The following is a 24,948-nucleotide window of genomic DNA, read 5'->3' on the forward strand; positions in this document are numbered from 1 at the left end:
TATCCAAGTTATGTTTGGTAACGTTTTAATGACTCCGGAGAAAATATGAACAGATCTCAAAATAAATCCATTCATAGAAAAATGGTCTTAATGGCAGTCCAAATAAACTACAGTATAAGGCTTGCTAAACGCTACCGATCATTAACTGATCAGCATGTTTGTGCGCATGAAACAGCAAAGCCTGAACATCCTGGAGGTGAGCTGATTTCTGGAGAATTCCTCCCAATCGGTGAGCAGTGGTTCCGCGTTCTGCGTTTGGTATAATTCTCATCATCTGCTCCTAAGTGAGACAATAGCATGCAATACTACTGCATTATTTCTTGCAACCAATTATTTGTAAAAGCAGCAACTATGGGGCAAATATAATATTTCATAATGATATTGCATCAGTGAGAATCAGAATGCAACATATACAACTCTTCCTCTCAGGAGGAAGTGTCTGACCAGCTATTTTAACCACATCCTGTTCACAACACTGCTGCCAAGTGATTACACGGTAGAGTGAATGGGTGCGTTTGTTGTGCTAAAATCACCTGTAATGTTGCTTCATTGGGTTTGAGTGTTGGCAGAGAGCGCAGCTCGAGGACTCCTTGCTCCGGTACGTGGAATATCTGATGAAGAAAAAGAGCCATACAGAGGAGTATTGCACAGGTCAGCATGATTATAATGATGTCATAGTATTTCAGAAAAGAAAAAAAAAACGTCCTTCAACACGTTTGCTAAGTAATTTCCTGTTGCTACATTTGTTTCCATATGTTCCTAAGAACAGCCAGCCCTTACACGTCCACACAGGCACACAGGCATCAATGAGAGCACAAGCTCAAACAGGAAAGAATGCATTTAACCCTTAGAGTATATATGAATAGAGACCCAGCGGAATCCCTGAGGCGAAATGGACATAGCAGCCTGGCCCCAAACACATGAACGCACTGGTCCGTTGACTATCATTGTGCACGTTCACGACGGCAGCACGCTCGTGCGCGTTCGTGCACGTTCAACGGCAGCGCGTTAATGTGTTTGGGGCAAATCCATCCCAGAATGCAATCTGTTCCTACCCGGAAAGAGGAGTGAAATCGCCTCATGCGCTTTTGAGCAACTTAATGCAAGTGGATGGAAGGAGAACTCGGATGTCATCTCTATTCATATATACTCAAAGATTTAACCCTGTAACACCCAGCATTGCAATAATACAACATATTTTAATTAATTAATTAATTAATAAAATTATGATATTTTTTCACCTAAAGCCACCACCCTGACTTAGAATCAACCTGGGGACCACCACCCTGACTTAGAATCAACCTGGGGACCACTGTTGTAATGGGTGGGGATATATGGGCTAAGATTAGTGCTTTTGTAACACTTTCTATGCATCCCATGTGTATACATCCCACTGTTTCTCAACCAATGGTCCATTGACTGAAATAATTTCCTAATAATGACTCAACCAGACAATCCGCTGCACTTCCCCCTCTTGAGATTCTTACTACCTTTTTCTGTTGAATTTCTGGACCTCCAATTTGTTAGTAAATGACTACATTACTAAATGAATGGTCAGGGACCACATGCAATACTTCCAGGGACCACCAGTGGTCCACGGACCACATGTTGAAAACCCCTGACATATTGAATGAATTCTGTACTGGACATATATGGAGCGTGTCTTGAGTGTACAGGGTTTGATGAGGTCAGATCAACATATGGAATGTCAGAACAGGAAGGACAGGTGGGGAAGGATCAACATATGGATTTTCAGAACAGGTCAGCAGCTCCATATATGGAGATCTAAGGGTTTGAGGTCAGATGTAGAGTTGCTGGCCGCCTCCATATATGCAGATCTAGGTGATGATCCAGTCTCCCTTTATTTGGCTGCCTTTTAGCTATGTATTAAATCAGTATTAAGCATTTTTAAATTTTCATTTTGCATACATGATTGACTAGTATCAGCTTATTTCAATAATTAATGGTACTTAGTCGTACCTGAATAAAACCCTTGGTAGGGCTAGTAAGGAACTAGTTAGTTACACCTGAATAAAACCCTTGGTAGGGCTAGTAAGGAACTAGTTAGTTACACCTGAATAAAACCCTTGGTAGGGCTAGTAAGGAACTAGTTAGTTACACAAGAACAGTTATGTTATTTGATTATCTTTATTTACCCAGGGTAGTAGCTGAGCACAATTGCTCATTTTCAACAACGCCCTGCACGTGGAAACACAGACAGACACGCACACATTAAAACCTGAACAGTACAACCACAGTCTTAAGGGCCTTGCAAACGTGAAGCGAGGAACGCAGGCGTTGTTGCCTGGATCAACACAGGCCTCCTCCAGGTCTGGTGAGTCGCGGGGGGCGTGTGCACGTAACGAGCACGCATGCAACAAATTCACGGGACCGCGCTCACGTAAATACTAAATATGCTTGCGTTGTCGCACCACGACTTCTCAGAGGAAAAACACTCGGAGAAATCGCTCCCCGTTTGCAAGGCCCTTTATACTGTTAAGGCCACTAAGCAGCTCCACTGGAGCCGTTGGGGTTCAGTGCCTTGCTCAAGGGCACGTCCAATTGTGAAAAGCTTGCTTTGGAATAAGGAATCAGTTTAGCTTGGACATGATTTAGGTGAAAGCAAGAAACTACAAAAAACAAGGACGAAATAAATATAGTGGTCATCTTGCAAATATGTCCAACACATGTAAATTACAAGCATATTTTTTTAAACCGTGCGTTCATATAGGTGCTGCATGTGATATTTTGTTAATACAAAATGTAAAATGACTTCAGACTTCAGTGATGCTTGCGGAACTCGACTTCGTCTCGTTCCTGACCGCATCACTGTCGTGGCAATTAGTCCAGTACCTGCCTGTAGACCCTATCGCAATTTGGTGTTGGGGGAATTTCTCACTTGAACTAAGTCAATGGGTCCCTAGACATGAAAGATCAATGAGGTGCTTGTCCGCCATAGTGCCACGAATGGCGCAATGGCCACATCAAAAATGGCCGCCATCGGCTATGATGAAAATCCAACCTTTTTGTTTTTTAGTGTTTAAGCACATGTAATACATTCATTTTGACTAATTGTGGTGTGTGGAATTCATTTCTGATATTGTTTTGATGATTTGGGGTGATTTTGACCTTGAATGGTCATAGTCAAGGTCATTTTGCTATTCCACAGACCTTGGCCATAACTTGTCCATTTTTAGGAGTAAGAACAGGAACCACAAGTCTATTTCAACTAAATCTGACTCTTAAAATTAATTTCTGATATTGTTTTGACCATTAGGGATCATCCTGTCATATAATTATTGATGTTAATGTCATTTTTCAATAATTCGATTATGATTCTTTAGTTGCTTTTACTATATATTTTCATGATTTGTTTTCTTTACATAAACAAAATACATGGGCATGAGCAAAACAACAACAGCACCATATGTGCTGTGTGAATAAGCCCATTGTACAAAAGACTCTGTCCATGGCCCAAATGAGCCAATTCATTGCTATGGCAACCCCATAGTGGAGGTAAGTCAATATATCATAAGAATCGTTCACTTGATGGTACAAGCACCAAATTTGGTACACAAGTGCTTCAGAACCTACTCTCTCAGAAAAGTACGTTGTCCACTTGAAAAAACTAAATGGCCGCCATTTTTCAAGATGGCCGCCAAATGAAAAGGGCCTTTTGTGGCAGTTCTGGACAACCGTGGGTCCGACCAACTCGAGACCGGGCACTGCACTCCCTGTGTGTGTGGAACGTGTGTGTCGAATTCGGTGAAGTCAGTGGGGCAAACGGTTCTCGGGTTACATGGATTACAGATGTACAGACACACACAGACTTGAATATATGTCAATGGGCAATGCCCATTGGGGTTTCTTTTAGATGATGGGTAAGAAGAGAGAGATGTGATGGTGTGAAGGTGGTGTGGGCTAAGAAGTGGTCAGGGCTAAGATAAAGTATATGAGATGTACAGTAAGTGCAAAGAGAGATGGTGAGGGAGGGAGAAAATTATTTGTACCAATTGACCAAACAGTAGACAGTAGTGTAACAGGTTAAGGTGAGTATAGAGATGGAAATGTTCTAGCAAGTGAAGCCAGTGTATTGAGAATATGGGACATATGTGTCAGGAGTTATTTGCCGTACGGTTGGAAACGGTGGCACTGATGAAAAGGAGGCACAGCTGGAGGTGGCAGAATTAAGGATGCTATGCTTCTCATTAGGAGTGAAAAGGAAGGACTTGATCAGAAATGACTAAATTAGAGGATCAGCCCAGGTTAGAAGGTTTGGGGATAAAGCAAGAGAGGTGAGGTTGAGATGGTTTAGACATGTGAAAAGGAGGGATGAGGGTACATTGGGAGAAGGATGCTGAAGATGTAGCTGCCAGGTAAGAGGATGGCCAAAGACGAGGTTTAAGGATGCTGTGAGAGATGACATGAAGGTGGCAGGTCACAGAGGAAGATGTAGAAAACAAAACCAAAAGGGGTCCTCCCCTTTTCCCTGTGCGTGCACACACACACACACACGGTACTGTACAGTACACTACAGTATGTTACAGTACAGTATTGTAAAGTACAGTAACGTGCGGTACGGCATGGTACAGTATGATTCCATAAGGTATGGTACAGTACAGTATGATGCCGTACAGTACAGTAAGGTACAGTATGATACCATACCGTACCGTACCTTACTGTATGGTATCATACTGTACAATACTGTACTGTACTGTACTGTACCGTACTGCATGGTACCATACTGTACCATACTGTACCTTACTGTATGGTATCATACTGTACAATACTGTACTGTACTGTACTGTACCGTACTGCATGGTACCATACTGTACCATACTGTACCTTACTGTACTGTACGGCATCATACTGTACTGTACCATACCTTATGGTATCATACTGTACCATGCCGTACCGCACGTTACTGTACTTTACCATACTGTACTGTAACATACTGTAGTGTACTGTAGAGTACCGTGTGTGTGTGTGTGTGTGTGTGTGTGTGTGTGTGTGTGTGTGTGTGTGTGTGTGTGTGTGTGTGTGTGTGTGTGTGTGTGTGTGTGTGTGTGTGTGTGTGTGTGTGTGTGTGTGTGTGTGCACGCACAGGGAAAAGGGGAGGACCCCTTTTGGTTTTGTTTTCTACATCTTCCTCTGTGACCTGCCACCTTCATGTCATCTCTCACAGCATCCTTAAACCTTGTCTTTGGCCATCCTCTTACCTGGCAGCTACATCTTCAGCATCCTTCTCCCAATGTACCCTCATCCCTCCTTTTCACATGTCTAAACCATCTCAACCTCACCTCTCTTGCTTTATCCCCAAACCTTCTAACCTGGGCTGATCCTCTAATTCAGTAATTTCTGATAATGTCCTTCCTTTTCACTCCTAATGAGAACCATACAGGACTGCCTAAGAAAACAACTGACAGATTACAACTTGTCCAAAATGCAGCAGCCAGAGTTTTAACTAGAACTAAGATGAGAGAACATATTACTCCAGTTTTGGCATCACTGCACTGGCTTCCGGTTGTTTTTAGGATTGTTTTTAAAATTATTTTACTTGTCTATAAAGCCCTCAATGGTCTCGCACCTTCCTACCTACATGACTGCTTGCCTAAATATGTCCCAAACCGCCCGCTAAGGTCTTCCACTGCTGGCCTGCTCGCTTTGCCTAAAAAAATGGCAACTAAAAAATACGGGGAAGCAGCTTTTTGCTTCTACGGGCCATCGGCATGGAACAAGCTCCCTCTGTACCTTCGTCAGGCAGCCTCTGTAGACATTTTTAAAGCTCAGCTCAAGACCCACTTCTACAACATTGCCTTTAAGTGATCTTATATTTTGTGTTATTCATGTCCTCACTGTATTGCATTACTGCTTGTTTTTTAATGTCGTTGCCTTGCTTTTCTTTTATGCTTTGCTTTTATTTTATTCTCCATTGTTCTGTAAAGCACTTTGAGCTGCATTTGATGTCATGAAAGGTGCTATACAAATAAAGTTTTATTATTATTATTATTATAGCATCCTTAATTCTGCCACCTCCAGCTGTGCCTCCTTTTCATCAGTGCCACCGTTTCCAACCGTACGGCATGGCTGGTCTCACTACCATCGTATACATCTTCCCTCTCACTGGTAGCCTTCTGTCACAAATAACTCCTGACACATATGTCCCATATTCTCAATACACTGGCTTCACTTGCTAGAACATTTCCATCTCTATAGGCCTACTCACCTTAACGTGATACACTACTGTCTACTGTTTGGTCAATTGGTACAAATAATTTTCTCCCTCCCTCACCATCTCTCTTTGCACTTACTGTAGGCCTACATCTCATATACTTTATCTTAGCCCTGACCACTTCTTAGCCCACACCACCTGACATCACATCTCTCTCTTCTTACCCATCATCTAAAAAAAACCCCAATGGGCATTGCCCATTGACATATATTCAAGTCTGTGTGTGTCTGTACATCTGTAATCCATGTAACCCGAGAACCGTTTGCCCCACCGACTTCACCGAATTCGACACACACGTTCCACACACACACAGGGAGTGCAGTGCCCGGTCTCGAGTTGGTCGGAACCACGGTTGTCCAGAACTGCCACAAAAGGCCCTTTTCATTTGGCGGCCATCTTGAAAAATGGTGGCCATTTAGTTTTTTCAAGTGGACAACGTACTTTTCTGAGAGAGTAGGTTCTGAAGCACTTGTGTACCAAATTTGGTGCTTGTACCATCAAGTGAACGATTCTTATGATATATTGACTTACCTCCACTATGGGGTTGCCATAGCAATGAATTGGCTCATTTGGGCCATGGACAGAGTATTTTGTACAATGGGCTTATTCACACAGCACATATGGTGCTGTTGTTGTTTTTCTCATGCCCATGTATTTTGTTTATGTAAAGAAAACAAATCATGAAAATATATAGTAAAAGCGACTAAAGAATCATAATCGAATTATTGAAAAATGACATTAACATCAATAATTATATGACAGGATGATCCCTAATGGTCAAAACAATATCAGAAATTAATTTTAAGAGTCAGATTTAGTTGAAATAGACTTGTGGTTCCTGTTCTTACTCCTAAAAATGGACAAGTTATGGCCAAGGTCTGTGGAATAGCAAAATGACCTTGACTATGACCATTCAAGGTCAAAATCCCCCCAAATCATCAAAACAATATCAGAAATGAATTCCACACACCACAATTAGTCAAAATGAATGTATTACATGTGCTTAAACACTAAAAAACAAAAAGGTTGGATTTTCATCATAGCCGATGGCGGCCATTTTTGATGTGGCCATTGCGCCATTCGTGGCACTATGGCGGACAAGCACCTCATTGATCTTTCATGTCTAGGGACCCATTGACTTAGTTCAAGTGAGAAATTCCCCCAACACCAAATTGCGATAGGGTCTACAGGCAGGTACTGGACTAAATAATCACGTTAACCCACACCCTCTCGTGTAATATTGCTTAAGCATAAGAGAGTAAATATTCTTGTGTAACTAGTTTCTTACTAGCCCCATACTGACCATTATGATGGATATTAACAACATAGAATCATCGTTTTAATTGAGGTCTTATTACTTACATAAAATTACTAACCATTAGTGAATATTACTTTGTTATAGTGTACACCTTTTGGAATGATAGAAGGGCACAATGGAAGTTCTTATATGCAGATTATGCACCCTAAATTGGTCACAAAGAAAATAAAGGAAGGAAACTGCCCAACATTATGCAAATTGTGTAAAAGGAAACTGGACTTTCAAAATATGTCTGCTTGTTAAAACATCATACTTCTGATGACCCCTGCTATAGGTTTCTGTTCTGTACATTTTGTCTTCTATTCCTGCTTCTCTTTGTTCTCCTACCAGGCAGCAGCTTTGGTGTTCAGTTGCATTTGGTTTATGTTTACACCTGTCCAATAGTACATTACACTTTCACACATCCAAAGACACTCATACTACTATGCAATGGTAATGTTCCCATTTTGAGATCAGATTCTAAAAATGTCTTCTACATCCTGACATGACAGTTTCCTGAAAAAGATATGTTTCTATGTCAGTGGTTCTTCGATTTAAAAAAAATAGCAGACCTACAAGCTCTACCTACGTAGCACGCCACTCGATGGCACGCTATGAGCTTGTAGATCTGCAATTTTTCAATATCTAAATTATAACATAATGTTTAAAACACCAAAAGGGGTTCCCGCCCAAAATGGGTTAAATAAAGTTACATAAAATGCACAGATTTACAACAACCAGGTTTTGATGAGCATACATTTCGTCACTGTGGTGACACACACACACACACACACACACACACACACACACACACACACACAGAGTACCTCTTTTGCCTTCTCCTCTTCATCCTCCAGCTGATCCATCAAGATACTACATTGGTGGTCCAGAGAAACCTTCTGCTCTTCCATCGTCTCCAAGGTTCTGACCACCGTCTGCAGACTCTTCTGGAAACACAGAGGTCACCCAGAGGTCAACCAGAGGTCACACATCAAACCAGACAACATGGAAACACAGAGGTCAACCAGAGGTCACACATCAAACCAGACAACATGGAAACACAGAGGTCAACCAGAGGTCACACATCAAACCAGACAACATGGAAACACAGAGGTCAACCAGAGGTCAACCAGAGGTCACACATCAAACCAGACTCCTCTGGAAACACAGAGGTCAACCAGAGGTCACACATCATGAAAACAGAGGTCAACCAGAGGTCACACATCAAACCAGAGGTCAACCAGAGGTCACACATCAAACCAGAGGTCAACCAGAGGTCACACATCTAACCAGACAACATGGAAACACAGAGGTCAACCAGAGGTCACACATCAAACCAGAGGTCAACCAGAGGTCACACATCAAACCAGACAACATGGAAACACAGAGGTCAACCAGAGGTCACACATCAAACCAGACAACATGGAAACACAGAGGTCAACCAGAGGTCACACATCAAACCAGAGGTCAACCAGAGGTCACACATCATCAAACCAGACAACATGGAAACACAGAGGTCAACCAGAGGTCACACATCAAACCAGACAACATGGAAACACAGAGGTCAACCAGAGGTCACACATCAAACCAGAGGTCAACCAGAGGTCACACATCATCAAACCAGACACCATGGAAACACAGAGGTCAACCAGAGGTCACACATCAAACCAGACAACATTTCACAAGGAAAATGTCTAAATGTTCTGCATTTGTAATAGTGAGTGAAGACAATTGTGGCACTGCAATGAATTGAATTAATAACAAATATTGTTATCTTAGGAACACTTTGTGCTACATTATTCACAAGGCAATATATTATAATTTCATGTCACCATTTATCATGTAATTTCTACCCTTGTAAGCTACCATCACTAGTAAAGGAATAATACAACTTTTCAAATGTGCCTGATGGGAAAGATATTAATCCTATTTTATCTTTGACTAAACTGTCACTTAATACAGCTTTTTACTTGCAATTGTAATATTAATGATGCCACTACTCAAATTCTCAGTATTCAGTAAACCAATGGATTATTTGAACATTAGGGACATTGTTATGTCTCTCACCTCTAGTGAGCTCAGATCTCTCTTGTTAGCCAATGATGTTTTGGTTTGTTCCTGGCACTGACGAGAGGAACACGAAAGGTCACTTGGTCTCTGGATCGGGACTTTGAGCTGCTTACATTCAGCAAGAAACCTGGAATTTGGATAAAACCAGGTTACTGCCAGGTTACCGACACACTCCCCACTTTAAAACCAGGTTACTGCAAGGTTACTGACACACTCCCCACTTTAAAACCAGGTTACTGCAAGGTTACTGACACACTCCCCACTTTAAAACCAGGTTACTGCAAGGTTACCGACACACTCCCCACTTTAAAACCAGGTTACTGCAAGGTTACTGACACACTCCCCACTTTAAAACCAGGTTACTGCAAGGTTACCGACACACTCCCCACTTTAAAACCAGGTTACTGCCAGGTTACCGACACACTCCCCACTTTAAAACCAGGTTACTGCCAGGTTACTGACACACTCCCCACTTTAAAACCAGGTTACTGCAAGGTTACCGACACACTCCCCACTTTAAAACCAGGTTACTGCCAGGTTACTGACACACTCCCCACTTTAAAACCAGGTTACTGCAAGGTTACTGACACACTCCCCACTTTAAAACCAGGTTACTGCCAGGTTACTGACACACTCCCCACTTTAAAACCAGGTTACTGCCAGGTTACCGCCACACTCCCCACTTTAAAACCAGGTTACTGCCAGGTTACCGCCACACTCCCCACTTTAAAACCAGGTTACTGCCAGGTTACTGACACACTCCCCACTTTAAAACCAGGTTACTGCCAGGTTACCGACACACTCCCCACTGTAAAACCAGGTTACTGCAAGGTTACTGACACACTCCCCACTTTAAAACCAGGTTACTGCCAGGTTACCGACACACTCCCCACTTTACTGGATAAAACCAGGTTACTGACAGGTTACTGACACACTCCCCACTTTAAAACCAGGTTACTGACAGGTTACTGACACACTCCCCACTTTAAAACCAGGTTACTGCCAGGTTACTGACACACTCCCCACTTTAAAACCAGGTTACTGCCAGGTTACTGACACACTCCCCACTTTAAAACCAGGTTACTGCCAGGTTACCGACACACTCCCCACTTTAAAACCAGGTTACTGCAAGGTTACTGACACACTCCCCACTTTAAAACCAGGTTACTGCCAGGTTACCGACACACTCCCCACTTTAAAACCAGGTTACTGCAAGGTTACTGACACACTCCCCACTTTAAAACCAGGTTACTGCCAGGTTACCGCCACACTCCCTACTTTAAAACCAGGTTACTGCCAGGTTACTGACACACTCCCCACTTTAAAACCAGGTTACTGCCAGGTTACCGACACACTCCCCACTTTAAAACCAGGTTACTGCCAGGTTACTGACACACTCCCCACTTTAAAACCAGGTTACTGCCAGGTTACCGACATACTCCCCACTTTAAAACCAGGTTACTGCAAGGTTACTGACACACTCCCCACTTTAAAACCAGGTTACTGCCAGGTTACCGACACACTCCCCACTTTACTGGATAAAACCAGGTTACTGACAGGTTACTGACACACTCCCCACTTTAAAACCAGGTTACTGACACACTCCCCACTTTAAAACCAGGTTACTGCCAGGTTACTGACACACTCCCCACTTTAAAACCAGGTTACTGCCAGGTTACCGCCACACTCCCCACTTTAAAACCAGGTTACTGCCAGGTTACTGACACACTCCCCACTTTAAAACCAGGTTACTGCCAGGTTACCGACACACTCCCCACTTTAAAACCAGGTTACTGCAAGGTTACTGACACACTCCCCACTTTAAAACCAGGTTACTGCCAGGTTACTGACACACTCCCCACTTTAAAACCAGGTTACTGCCAGGTTACTGACACACTCCCCACTTTAAAACCAGGTTACTGCCAGGTTACTGACACACTCCCCACTTTAAAACCAGGTTACTGCCAGGTTACCGCCACACTCCCCACTTTAAAACCAGGTTACTGCCAGGTTACCGACACACTCCCCACTTTACTGGATAAAACCAGGTTACTGCCAGGTTACTGACACACTCCCCACTTTAAAACCAGGTTACTGCCAGGTTACCGACACACTCCCCACTTTAAAACCAGGTTACTGCCCGGTTACCGACACACTCCCCACTTTACTGGATAAAACCAGGTTACTGACAGGTTACCGACACACTCCCCACTTTAAAACCAGGTTACTGCCAGGTTACTGACACACTCCCCACTTTACTGGATAAAACCAGGTTACTGACAGGTTACTGACACACTCCCCACTTTAAAACCAGGTTACTGACAGGTTACTGACACACTCCCCACTTTAAAACCAGGTTACTGCCAGGTTACTGACACACTCCCCACTTTACTGGATAAAACCAGGTTACTGACAGGTTACCGACACACTCCCCACTTTACTCTTCAGAGAATCATTTGGAGTTACATGGTAACGTGAAAAACATTGAGGTTGAGATTTTTACCGATTTTTCACCAAATTCAGATGTTTCTGGACTTCTGTCACACCAGTCTTCCTCGAGGAAAGGGCAGATCTGTGACAACATATCGGAACATATCATTAGCCCACAAAGCCATTTGACAGTATTTAAAAGGATCCCTGGCTAATAAGACAAATATGCCTTAAAACATCATACTTGCCCTCTATAACTAAAATTAAAAAGAATTAAAACACCATAATCATTTTATTTCTTTCATAAATAGAGAATATTTTTACTCAATAGGAACTGCTCCCGTCGCAAGTTGATGATGTCATATGTCCATGTGTGGGCATCTTAGCCAGGGATCCTTTTAAGAAACTAAAATCTAAATAGCATACCTATACCTTAGAGTATATATGAATAGAGAAGGCACCCAGCGGAAACCCTGAGGCGAAATGGACATAGTGGCCGGATTTGTCATTGCAGCTCGAGCCAGCGCTGGTCCGTTGACTATCATTGCACACGTTCATGTGTTTGGGGCCATGACACGTGAACGAATGTATCGTACGTGAACGCGCACAAACGGCACAATGATAGTCAACGGCAGCGCGTTCATGTGTTTGGGGCAAATCCATCCCAGAATGCACTCTGTTCCTACACGGAAGGAGGAGTGAAATCGCCTCATGCGCTTTTGAGCAACTTAATGCAAGTGGATGGGAGGAGAACTCGGGTGTCTTCTCTATTCATATATACTCTAAGAGTCTAAGACCTATACAGACAAACATGCAAAACAAGTAAACAGCTTATGCATGCAAGGTCCCATATGGTCAAAATTACATCACACACACACACACACACACACACACACACACACCTTCTAATTGTTGTTCAATTTCGTATGTGCGATAATTCCAGTTCAAGGGCAAACAAAAAAAGTCTCTGTGTTTGTTTTACAAACAATTCATAATTTTGAAATTGATACGGGCTGACCAATCATTGTTCAGCTGATCAGGAATAAGATTAATACAACGATGGTTGTAGTCGTACCAGAGCAAGTTTTAGAAGAACTCAATGGAGCTAAAGGTCAAATTGGAGCTAGGTAGGGAGTTCACACTGTTGGCGGTTTGCCATGTTGCTACTGGCTGTCTGTGAAACAAGACAAACAACTTGAACCATACATGGGTGGTAAAATGACCAGTTAAGTAACTACACTACTTATACTTGGTTCAAATCTTTGAACAACTGTTATTTTCTGAATCTACACTGCAAAGTGCACAGCCTCTGAAAAAAAGCTTCTAAAATTAGACCCTCCAGAAAAATGCAATTATGCGATTGCATAATTTACTGCAAAATCAGCCAAATAGTGATTATGCAGGGGAGAATTCCCGCATATTTCACAGCATAAAAGAAAATGCATATTTTGCGAATTTCACAACTTTTCACATATTTTGCATTTCTCATTTTCCCCGCATATTTCACAACTTCCTGCAATTAGCCCTTTGCTAAATCCCACCCCAAAAAGCGATTGTCCAATGCCAATCAAAATTGTTTAGCAACTGTTCTTGCTATGCATGTCAAGCTTTCACCACCTCATAGCGGTCAATGTTATTTTGCATGGCTGTGTTGAACATGTACACAGGGTCGTATCCGATTCTTCCGTGACCGCGGAGAGCAAAGGCTCTATGAAGGTTGAATAACAAATTGAGCCCCCCCAATGTACCTCGCAGAAATGCAGGGGAAATTCATGAGAGCCCCAAATCCATATGGCCACCATCAACAACCTGTTAACCCATTTTGGACTGAGGTCGATTAAAAAAAAAGGCTTCTGAATCCTAAAAGAAATCTGAAAAACCCATGTTTCTATGTCAGTGGTGCTCAACCTTTTTCATGTCAAGGACTCCCAGAATTATCTCTATTGGGCCACACGGACCCCCATCTCAAAATATGTAGTTCCAGGGACCCCCTAGAAGCCAATATTTTAGTTTAAAAAAAATATGAAATATATATTCAAAGATGTGCGGCACATTTTCACGACTTTTCAAAAATAGCAGACCTACAAGCGCGTAGCGCACCACTCGGTGCTATGAGCTTATAGATCTGCTATTTTTCAATAACTAAAGTATAACATTACACTTAAAACACCAAAAGGGGATCCCACCCAAAATGGGTTATGGCACAATAAGTCAAAATGGCCTAAAATTCATACTGCTTTAAGTAGCATGTGACGTGTCAAACTAGGGGGTTTTCATGATTCTGAATCCATTCCAAGCATTAGTTTTGCACAAAAGACACTCCTTGGGCTAATAACGGCCATAGACGTCATGACAAATGTGATGATGTCAGCAGATTTGAGCACATTTGGGCAAGTGGCTATGGTCTCTTCGCAAGGAAGGGGTGGGGAGGGACTTATTTCACAGCAGAAAATCACATTAAAAAAATCACAAACCGCAATGCCCCGCCCCGCTGATGAGAGTGCGGAAATATGATCATATTATTACACCCACCCGCCGTTCTCTCCACTGACTCCACATCACCTTCAGGACTGAATACAAGATCTCCCTTCTTACACACCAGTGCATCTATGGAAATGCCCCCCCCCCCCCACCTCAAAGAACTTACGCTTCTTTTATTATATCTAATTTTATTTCTTTTGCCATGCTTTTAACCTTGTAGCACTTTGAGATTCGTAAGAATGTAAAGCGCTTTATAAATAAAATGCATTATTATTAATTTATTATCAAGGATATAATCAAGGATTTTAGGTCAAGTGTGATTAACACATATACAAATATGTACTGTAACATAAAAATAATAAACCTAATATAAAATTACCAAATGAACATTTTCAGTGTAGGCCAGATCACTCACAGTATTGACATCTCCAGTATGTTGTCCAGAGCACTGACAGAGGACGCAGGCATTGGCTTCCATTGTTTCTGACCTGGTGTCTTTCTAGGGGCTGATGGTGCATCCCCTAATGTTCAACATACAAAAACATTACTTTTATTATTACCGACATATTCCGAACATACCAATGGAAATATATTTCTAGGTAAATTCACTGTACATAGCATTACAAATCCTAAATGGATGTTCACATCTTGCACATGGTGGACCACTTCACCACTTTTTAACATATCTTCATATAATAGGTCCTCACTAATAATCATGATAAAATGGCACGATTTTTTTTCTACTGGCTGAGTAGAAACCGTCTTCCAGTGACATCATCATTAGGCAGATTAATTTTAAAACAATATTTATTTACAAAAATGTTTAGATTTTCATTATCGTGAGAACAATGGCTTCCATTTTCGCATTGCAACTTTTCAGGACTAGAAAGCCTACAGGTTTTTATTAGCTTGTATTCCCCATCGATGATGTTACTGGAAGAGAGTTTCTGAACTGCCCACAGCCCTCCTATGAGACACAGACTGAGTAGAAAAAAATTGCGCCATTTTTTAAATGATTATTAGTGAGGACCTATTATATGAAGATAGGTTGAAAAGTGGTGAAGTGGTCCTTTAAGGAACCCGGCCCCTCACTGGGGGGCCGGCAGTCAGCCCTCCCCCTATCCACTAGGAGGAGCAGTGCACCAAAGCTTTATGGGAATTGTAGTCCAGGAAGTAAGTGAGCCCAGTGTCCATGACATCAGAGACACTGGGCTCACTGCTAAAATCTAAAAGATCTGAAACCACATATTACACACATAAAGACCCACAGTTATTTTTGACAAGCAATGCTTTTCTCACCTTCTTTCTTCTTTTTCTTTGTGGATTTGAGAGCACTGGGTCCTGGTACCGAGTCCTGAAACCGTCAGGAAGGTTAATGAATTTAAAAACATTTTTAAAACAGTTTTTTAATATTTAATATCATATTGTCTATATGTCCCTCAAACCTATTTCTAATGGTTTGAGCCTAAATCACCCTCTGATATAACCATGCATGCACACACCAGATATCATATAACACACACAGACACACAACCGCCCTCAAGACCCACCTCTTGAATATTGCCTATCCCAGCTAACCCTCTTTTTAATGTTTTTTAGCTTTTAGTGTTTTTCCTTTTCTTCTAATAAAGTAGTTTTTATTTTGTTGTTACCTCTGTAAAGACCCCCATGTACAATGTATGTCCACACAAAGGATATGCATACAAGGACACAAATATTATAGGTGCATTAAAGTTACATCTGCAAAGTCATGGCATGTGTTTTCATGGTACAACAGTCACTCAGTACTCTATGGGTATAAGTAACAATACTAAGTACTCTATGGGTATAAGTAACAGTACTCAGTACTCTATGGGTATAAGTAACAGTACTCAGTACTCTATGGGTATAAGTAACAGTAACAGTACTCTATGGGTATAAGTAACAGTACTCAGTACTCTATGGGTATAAGTAACAGTACTCAGTACTCTATGGGTATAAGTAACAGTACTCAGTACTCTATGGGTATAAGTAACAGTACTCAGTACTCTATGGGTATAAGTAACAGTACTCAGTACTCTATGGGTATAAGTAACAGTACTCAGTACTCTATGGGTATAAGTAACAGTAACAGTACTCTATGGGTATAAGTAACAGTACTCAGTACTCTATGGGTATAAGTAACAGTACTCAGTACTCTATGGGTATAAGTAACAGTACTCAGTACTCTATGGGTATAAGTAACAGTAACAGTACTCTATGGGTATAAGTAACAGTACTCAGTACTCTATGGGTATAAGTAACAGTACTCAGTACTCTATGGGTATAAGTAACAGTACTCAGTACTCTATGGGTATAAGTAACAGTAACAGTACTCTATGGGTATAAGTAACAGTACTCAGTACTCTATGGGTATAAGCCAATTATAGCAGAGACACCACAATACTTTGCCAGCCTTTTTGGGCATCCCAAGTTGTTGGAACCCTCCAACAACCAGTGTGTGGGTATAATGCCCTAGGCTGCCAAATATAAAGACAGTCTGCACCTATAGCCCAGCTCTGAGATGTTGTGTAGATTGGTATTATTTTATGACCCTATATGGTCATAAAGGCTTCCTCTAGGCTGCTGTGGTCAAAGGTGCTTCTATCTCTAATACAGACACTTCTCTGGACTCTTCAGCAACCACAACAACATGTGATTGATTGATTGATTGATTGATTGATTGAAATATTTAGTAACAGTTTGCAGAATTACAGTACATTTCAAGCACAAACTCAATACAAAGACTCTTAACTGTCAGTGGACGACCCAATTAAGCATTACACTTGTTTACAAGAGGGTCCACCATGTTCAATTCATCAAAACATACAAATGTTACAAATAGATACAAATAGACACTTCTATATAGTCAAAGAACAGAACAGGATTTCATCATTAGGCGGGTAAATATATGAAAAAAGCACCTTACCCTAAGAAAATTGTAACAAAAGGTTTCTCAACTGATTTATGTAGTATTAGGTGTCCTTAATAACATACTAAAGGTTTACCAAAGTTTGACCACCCGAAAGGTTTTATCTTCAAGATGGCGTCCAAGATGGCCTAAAAACCATTAAAATAGCCTAACTCCTTCATTATTCATCCTAGACAAGTACTTTTTGTGTCTAACCCTATGTTTTTGGGGTCTAGGAGTCCATTGAACTTGTCCAAATTGCAGAGATACAATTAGATAATTGTGAAATCCAATATTGTGTTTGTGACTGTTAAAACCCTCTGAAATAGTCACCAATTTCAAGTTAACTAAACTAAATATTTAATAAATATCTAAATATTTATATATATTTTTGGAATAAGGTTTCAATATATCCTCAAAACACAACAAAACTAATAGTCACAATTTGCAGTAATTCAGAAGGTTGTGGCAGTCAGAGAATATTGTCAGTTGATAGACAATAGCCTACTGATTGCAATATTGAAATATTATATATATATTTGGATCTGTGGATAAAATTTGTCTCAAACTAAATAATTAATCTTTGACTATACACCCCACCCAAAACTAATTTATTGCATTATTTACTCTTAGTGCAGAGTAGTCAGAACCTAAGTTTTTTCTGCAAACTGTTTATAAAGTAATCAATCTATGGAGGTATATGTATATGCACCTAAAGGCTGGGCTCTCAACAGTTGCGCGGTTAATTTAGAGCCAAATAAAAAGCAATTGAGTTGCTTATAAGTTGTAAAAATAAGTGCAGACAAATTGATTTTTATTGAATTCATGGCTCTATAGTTAACGTGATTCAGACAGAAAGACGTCGAGTCATAATAAAAAGCTCTGTAGAAGTTAGTAGTTTTTATTTTCTAACGTTATTCGTGTAGGCGTATTGATTTTGAGATGTTTCCTGGTGCAAGTTGCAATATCCTTTGCAGGAAACTATGGCATCAGTGTGAGTGTGGTTAACAGAGAGGGAAATGACTCTTGAGGCTGAGCAGTGAGCACGCAAAGTGCAATAAATGCAATGTCATAGTTTCCTGCAAAGATTGTTGCAACTTGCACCAGTTGCATGTCCACATTGAGGAAACATCTCAAAATCAATACGCCTACATGAGTCACAAGATTAATCTACTCAGTCATGTAGGTGGGGTGACGTCACCCCAGTAACTTGGCTCTGCATGCATGCATGCACAGACACAGCGGAGCTAAATGACGATTGATGAGAACCGTTTGGGGAACCGTTAATAAAAAAACTATGGAACCGGCTCCGGATCCCGGATCTGCAATGTTGGAACTGGGTCTGAAATGGACCCGGTTCTGAATCCCAACCCTAGTCCGGACTAGAGTTTAGTGGGCCTAGAGTTCCCCTCAAGTGGGTACAGGGGAGTATGGGGAGTGGGGGTCACTGGATTTCTCCCTGGGGACTTGGAGCACAGAAGAGCAAAGTTAAGAAGACCCTCATGGTGTCCTCCTCTCTGAATGTCCGAGGTGGCTCATACATGTCCCATTAAAGCTATGGGGCACTTGAGAGCCCAGGACGAGTGCTCATTAGGCAGTTAAAGAGATTGGGGCTTGTCTGTCCCTGTGGTGGTAGTTCTAAGACCTCCATGTTGTGCATTGCAATAGCCACGTTCCAATATTATACATTCTTCATGTCCTCCACTCACGCCTTAGCCCTGGCGTCGAGCGAGGAGGGGGGAATAGACCTGCATCATTTTGAAGTGACAGCAATTATGACGTGTCACACAGCTGGATTGTTGGACCATTCCGGAGCTCCGAAGATTGTCATGTAGAGGAGGAGAAATGATACGCCACACATTTCAACAAAGACAGTTCTGCAAACGATACATGAAAGATCTTTGCCAGATCTCACTCCAAGTGGCTTAGGGAGCCTGCACTCTCCTCGTTCTCAACTCCTCAAATGCAAACAATTTCTAAGTCACGGCATGCTGGGGAACGGAGTGTGGAGGAGGTAGAAACTAAGGAATTGGGGTTTAGCTTAGGCTGGGAGGAGTGTTCCTATATGTCGCCTGGCTTATAGTCCCACTGGTCCCATGTGGACCATGCTGGCTCTTACTCCCGAGATAGGACCTCTTGAGTTAGCATAGGTAGTGAGGACAGTCTCCACTGATGGTGGTTATAAGACCTCCACATGTTGCAAGACTGTCAGGCAGTCGTGTTCTTAAATGTATGTATGCTGGTCCCAAATGGACCTCCTGCTGGCTCCTAGGCCAGAGCTATAGGCGCTTAGAGTGGGCATAGGTATACAGAAGGGTCAGACCCACATAGTGGTGGTTATATAAGACCTCTACGTGGTGCATGATTGTTTGTCAGGCAGACAGGGGTGTCCCTATGTCGGACTGGCTCACAGGAGAGTCGGTGTCTGGTTGGTGTCTGACCATTAATATTACTGGGGCCCCCAGTGACTGATCATTATGGCGCAGAATATCCTCTCCCCTCTCCTCTAGAACAGCTACTGTAGTACGAAAATGCAAAAAGTGCAAAAAACACGAAATTAGGGGCGCCCACTGTATATTGGCCACATGGATAGTCTTGGCTGCCATATGACTTAAAAAGCCATGCATTGGAAGGCAGCAATGCTTGTTTGTTGGATAACAGCAGGGCTACAGCGTGGAGGGATGTTAGATTGGGATTCTATGGGGAGACCGAGACTGGAGCCCAGGGCTCAAGGTTATTGCCAGCAGTACCAAACACAAAGTAAATGTGAAATTCATTTTACACACACAACTACTACAGTCTCGGGAATAAGAAGATGTCTGTGACAAGCATAACTGAACCCTATCCATGCCACACTCCACCACCTGCCTATATACCAAGATACATGTGTGATAGCTCTGGACTGACTTGCACACCCTCTAGTCTCTAGGCCCATGAGGGGCCATTTCTCTCCAATGTATCCCCACTGAGGAGTCCATCTTCCCCATAGACCAGACAAGTGGCCAATTGGTCCTACTGAGTGTGTTTGGTGCAAAGACACTCAGCATTATGAGCTTTTATAGATCGCCTATTTTCACAATGTTTGTCCCGGCCCACAGTTTGGGAACCACTACCCTAGGGGACATATTTGTCTCCACCAGGCCGAAGGCATGGGGGGAGAGTATGTTTTGTACTCCGTCCGTCCGTCCGTGTGTGTGTCCGTGAGCAGCTAATCTCCGGCACCGTTAACCCGGTCGATGCCAAATTTTGCACACACACTCCCTGGATGCCAACGATGAACCTCTGCCCCAAAATTTCCAGAACGGCCTGTTATAGCGCCACCAGGAGGCCGCTTTGGCACCGTTAACCCGGTCGATGCCAAATTTTGCACACACACTCCCTGGATGCCAACGATGAACCTCTGCCCCAACATTTCCAGAACGGCCTGTTATAGCGCCACCAGGAGGCCGCTTTGTGCAAAACAAGTTTTTGCACAGTACACCTACAGATTTTGTCCAAACATCGCGCAAATTGGTACACAGTCTCTCTAGAGCCATTCAACGAAACGGGTCTTTCAGATTTCTCAGACTCCATCCTGATTGGTTAAGATTGGCTTCCAAAGTTCACAGCAGTGCTCAGTTTCAAACAAAATGCTGCAAATCATGAACACATCGCGTGATTTCCGTGAAATTGTGCACGCACATTCCCACTAGGCCGAGGAAGAAATGCCACATGAACAATTTCAACTCAGCCTCAAGGTGGCGCTATAACTGGCCGAAAAGTGTTTTTACCTCTAACTGCACGGATCTGTGGATAACTTTGTATGCCAACTCCCTAGAGGCCATAACATGCCATTTGTATAATGCATGCCATTCATCTTTATAACATTACTAAGCATTATTAATATACTGTTAGATGTTATATTATTTACTTTTGTTGCCCTTTTATCCAACCACCAGATGAAGGCAAGCTGCAATGTCCTACATTCCTATCCTGGTGGAGACCTGTGCCCAGAAGGGCACTTTTTCTAGTTTTATTATTATTATTGCCAGACACCTTTACAAACAAAATAGTGCAGACATTTCTCTGTACATTTCTTCCATGATTTGTGTAATATTCCCAGTCTAATGAGTCTATCACTTGGCAGCCATGCTTTTACAAATGTCACATCATATGACAGTACCGCCCAGTAATAAATTAATGAATGTATTCCTTATTGTTATGGTATCAAAATAAATCTCCTGAAAGCTTCAACAGAATGTGAATTTTGTATAGGTGATGAATTCACCAATCCTGGGCAGTACGGCATTATAGAAAATGGTAATGTCCTATTACACCATTATAACCTTATAACCAATTGCTTTAATATATCATTGTACTTGTAATTGCTTGACTAAAATTTATATATGCTAATTGGATTCCTAGATAACCAAAACATAGGGTTAGACACCAAAATTACTTTTCTAGGATGAATAATGGAGGAGTAATGGTATTTTAAGAACTGGCGACGGCCATCTTAAAAAAACACATTTCGGGTGGTCAAACTTTGGTAAACTTTTAGTATGTTATTTAGGACACCTAATACTACAAAAATCAGTTGAGAAACATTTTGTTACAATTTTTTTAGGGTCAAACCATATTTTTACACGCCTCATAAGAGGTAAAAAGGGAAAAGAAACTTATACAGTGAGGGGAAAAGGGGGGGGGTGGGGGATTCAGATTTTACGGGGGCCAGTTTCGAATTGCAGCCATCCGTAGGTGCCCTTTGAGAGCGGTTTTGAAGGAGTCAAGGGATGCACATGTCTTAATGACTGTTGGTAGGGCGTTCCACATTTTGGTGGCATAGGAGCGAAAATAATTTAGTCCCTTGTTTGTGCCGAATCTGGGTTGTACATGGTTCGTTGCACTCCCTAAGGTGTTGTGGGTGTGGACTTCGTTAACATTAAGGAAGTATCTAGACAGGTACATGGGTATCTTGGTGGTGTATCGAATCTTGTGGACCAGACCCATTGCAAGATGCTGTACTCTGTCATCGACCCTAAGCCATTCCAGCCTGTCAAAGTGGGCAGGAGTGAGGTGGGTTCGGGGGGTGAGGCCAAGTAGGAGCCTGACCAGTTTGTTTTGGGAAGTCTGGAGCCTAGTTTTAAGGGCCTTTGAGGTGCTGTGGTACCAGGAGGTGCATGCATAGTCAAAGAAACCTTGTACGAGGGCTCCTGTTAGGGTCTTCAAGGTGTTTTTGTTGACCAGGGAGGAGATCCTGTAAAGGAATCTTGTTCTTTGGTTGACTTTTTTGATTACGTTGGTGGCCATTTTATCACCGGAAAGATTAGCCTCCAGGATGGAACCTAGGTAGGTAATTTCATCTTTACGTGTGATAACATTGTCACCAACTCTAGCGTTGTATTAGCCGTCAGGGTAAAGGTATCCGAGTTATCACAGAGATGGAACATGGATGGAATGACCCTGGAATGTTTGTACATTCTCACTGAAGTGAAGATGCATGGTATTTTGACATGTCCTTTGCTATGAGTTCCACTATTCTATCATGGCGTGCTACTGTACATTCCTCTGTATGCATGACATCCATTCAAGATGTGTGACAGTGTTTCAGACAGTGATCTGTGGTGTTGTGCTAGCCTATGGACCAGAGCTAGTGCTAGCCCTGGTCCAGTGCTTAGAGACTTGCTGTAAGCACTGGACCAGGGCTAGTGTGGTGCAAGCAGTGAGGGACCTGAGGTGGGGAACCAGATGGATAGATTGAGACTCACTCACTCACTCACACACACACACACACACACACACACACACACACACACACACACACACACACACACACACACACACACACACACACACACACACAGCCCCCCCCTCTCTCTCTCTCTCTCTCTCTCTCTCTCTCTCTCTCTCTCTCTCTCTCTCTCCTCTCTCTTCTCTCCTCTCTTCTCTCTCTCTCACCTGGGGGGTCTCTGCGTTGTGTTGTTTGTGTTTCTGAGTCTGAGTCTTCTTCTTGCTGGTGTTTTTCCCGGTAGGCGGTTTGGACGAGTCCCGTGCAGAGCCTCGAATGGGTTTCATGGCTGAACAAACTAGACTAACTGACGCTTGAAGCAAGATATGAAATCCAAACGATGCAACGAAGGGAGATTGTACGACGTGTTGTTATATTACATAATGTTATGTGGATGATGTGGTGATTGAACAACTTATCTTAAATTACTTCTCGCGGGAGATGTTTTGAAAATGACACCAACCGAGAGACGTGACGTCAGGCAGCGTCTAGTGAGCTAATCTAGTGAGCTAATTTAAGACTTCCGGTGGACGATCTCTTCAAAATAAGAGTACCCTCTAGAGTATTGAAAAAAAGTTTAATTTGCACATTAAAACTACAAATTAAGCATTTAAATGATGCTATATGATGCTATAAGACACACATTATGTTTCTGTGTAAGAATAAGTAATTAAATCCTTATAATAATAATAATAAAGTTATCTAAATGGATAAATGCTATTCACTGGAGTGCATGGACTTTATAAAGTGGACACTGGACAAAAGACGGCTCCGCAAGGCAACTATCTGGACATACCCACGCGTTCGGGGAGATGTCCTATACCACACCCCACTCTCCGCTAAGCGGGAGAGGTGTAAAATTCACAGCAGCAGACCTTCTACTGGGGTCAAGGGCCAAGGCTGACAAAAAGTACCGTTTCCGGACCCAGAATGGACACTGGACAAAAGACGGCTCCGCGAGGCAACTATCTGGACATACCCACGCGTTCGGGGAGATGTCCTGTACCACACCCCACTCTCCGCTAAGCGGGAGAGGTGTAAAATTCACAGCAGCAGACCTTCTACTGTGGTCAACGCTGAAAAAGTACCGTTTCCGGACCCAGAATGGACACTGGACAAAGAGGCCTCCGCGAGGCAACTATCTGGACATACCCACGCGTTCGGGGAGATGTCCTCTACCACACCACACTCTCCGCTAAGCGGGAGAGGTGTAAAATTCACAGCAGCAGACCTTCTACTGGGGTCAATGCTGACAAAAAGTACCGTTTCCGGACCCAGAATGGACACTGGACAAAGAGGCCTCCGCGAGGCAACTATCTGGACATACCCACGTGTTCGGGGAGATGTCCTCTACCACACCCCACTCTCCGCTAAGCGAGAGAGGTGTAAAATTCACAGCAGCAGACCTTCTACTGGGGTCAACGCTCAAAAAAGTGCTGTGCCTTGGGGCATTGACATGAAATCACTTTCTCTACGCAAGCTAAGTCAGGTCAAGGAGTTACCTCTAGCTTTGGAATGGGTGTCACTTGTGTGCGTTGATTGCATCTGTCTGTGCATTTATGCATTTGTTTGTCCTGACGAAACTTGATTATTTCTCGACTGTTTATTTTCTCGTATGACACGACATAGAAACTACTTGTGACTACTGTCTTTGTGTGCTGTCGAGCGGATGTTCTTTGCATCAGCTCAAAGGTATAGCCTGCTGTGTCATTCGATTCATTTGTCCAGATATGCCATTTATG

General features: G+C 42.5%; 2 protein-coding genes across 2 annotated transcripts in view; both read right to left on the minus strand.

The window, feature by feature from the left end:
- Positions 1-24,948, minus strand: part of tpp2 (tripeptidyl peptidase 2) — a 301,990-nt gene that overhangs the window by 161,970 nt on the left and 115,072 nt on the right. The gene's annotated exons all lie outside the window — the stretch shown is intronic.
- cenpq (centromere protein Q) lies at positions 46-23,582 on the minus strand. The gene is made up of 8 exons (XM_083758347.1): positions 23,377-23,582; positions 15,810-15,864; positions 14,926-15,031; positions 12,103-12,171; positions 9,597-9,726; positions 8,357-8,476; positions 534-611; positions 46-280 (listed from the first exon to the last, which is right to left on the minus strand). Exons 1-8 carry the CDS (start codon positions 23,491-23,493, stop codon positions 125-127), a joined length of 831 nt encoding a protein of 276 aa, XP_083614473.1. The 5' UTR covers positions 23,494-23,582; the 3' UTR covers positions 46-124.

Source organism: Protomyctophum parallelum (assembly GCF_964188405.1).
Source record: "Protomyctophum parallelum genome assembly, chromosome: 2".
Classification (NCBI taxonomy): Eukaryota; Metazoa; Chordata; class Actinopteri; order Myctophiformes; family Myctophidae; genus Protomyctophum; species Protomyctophum parallelum.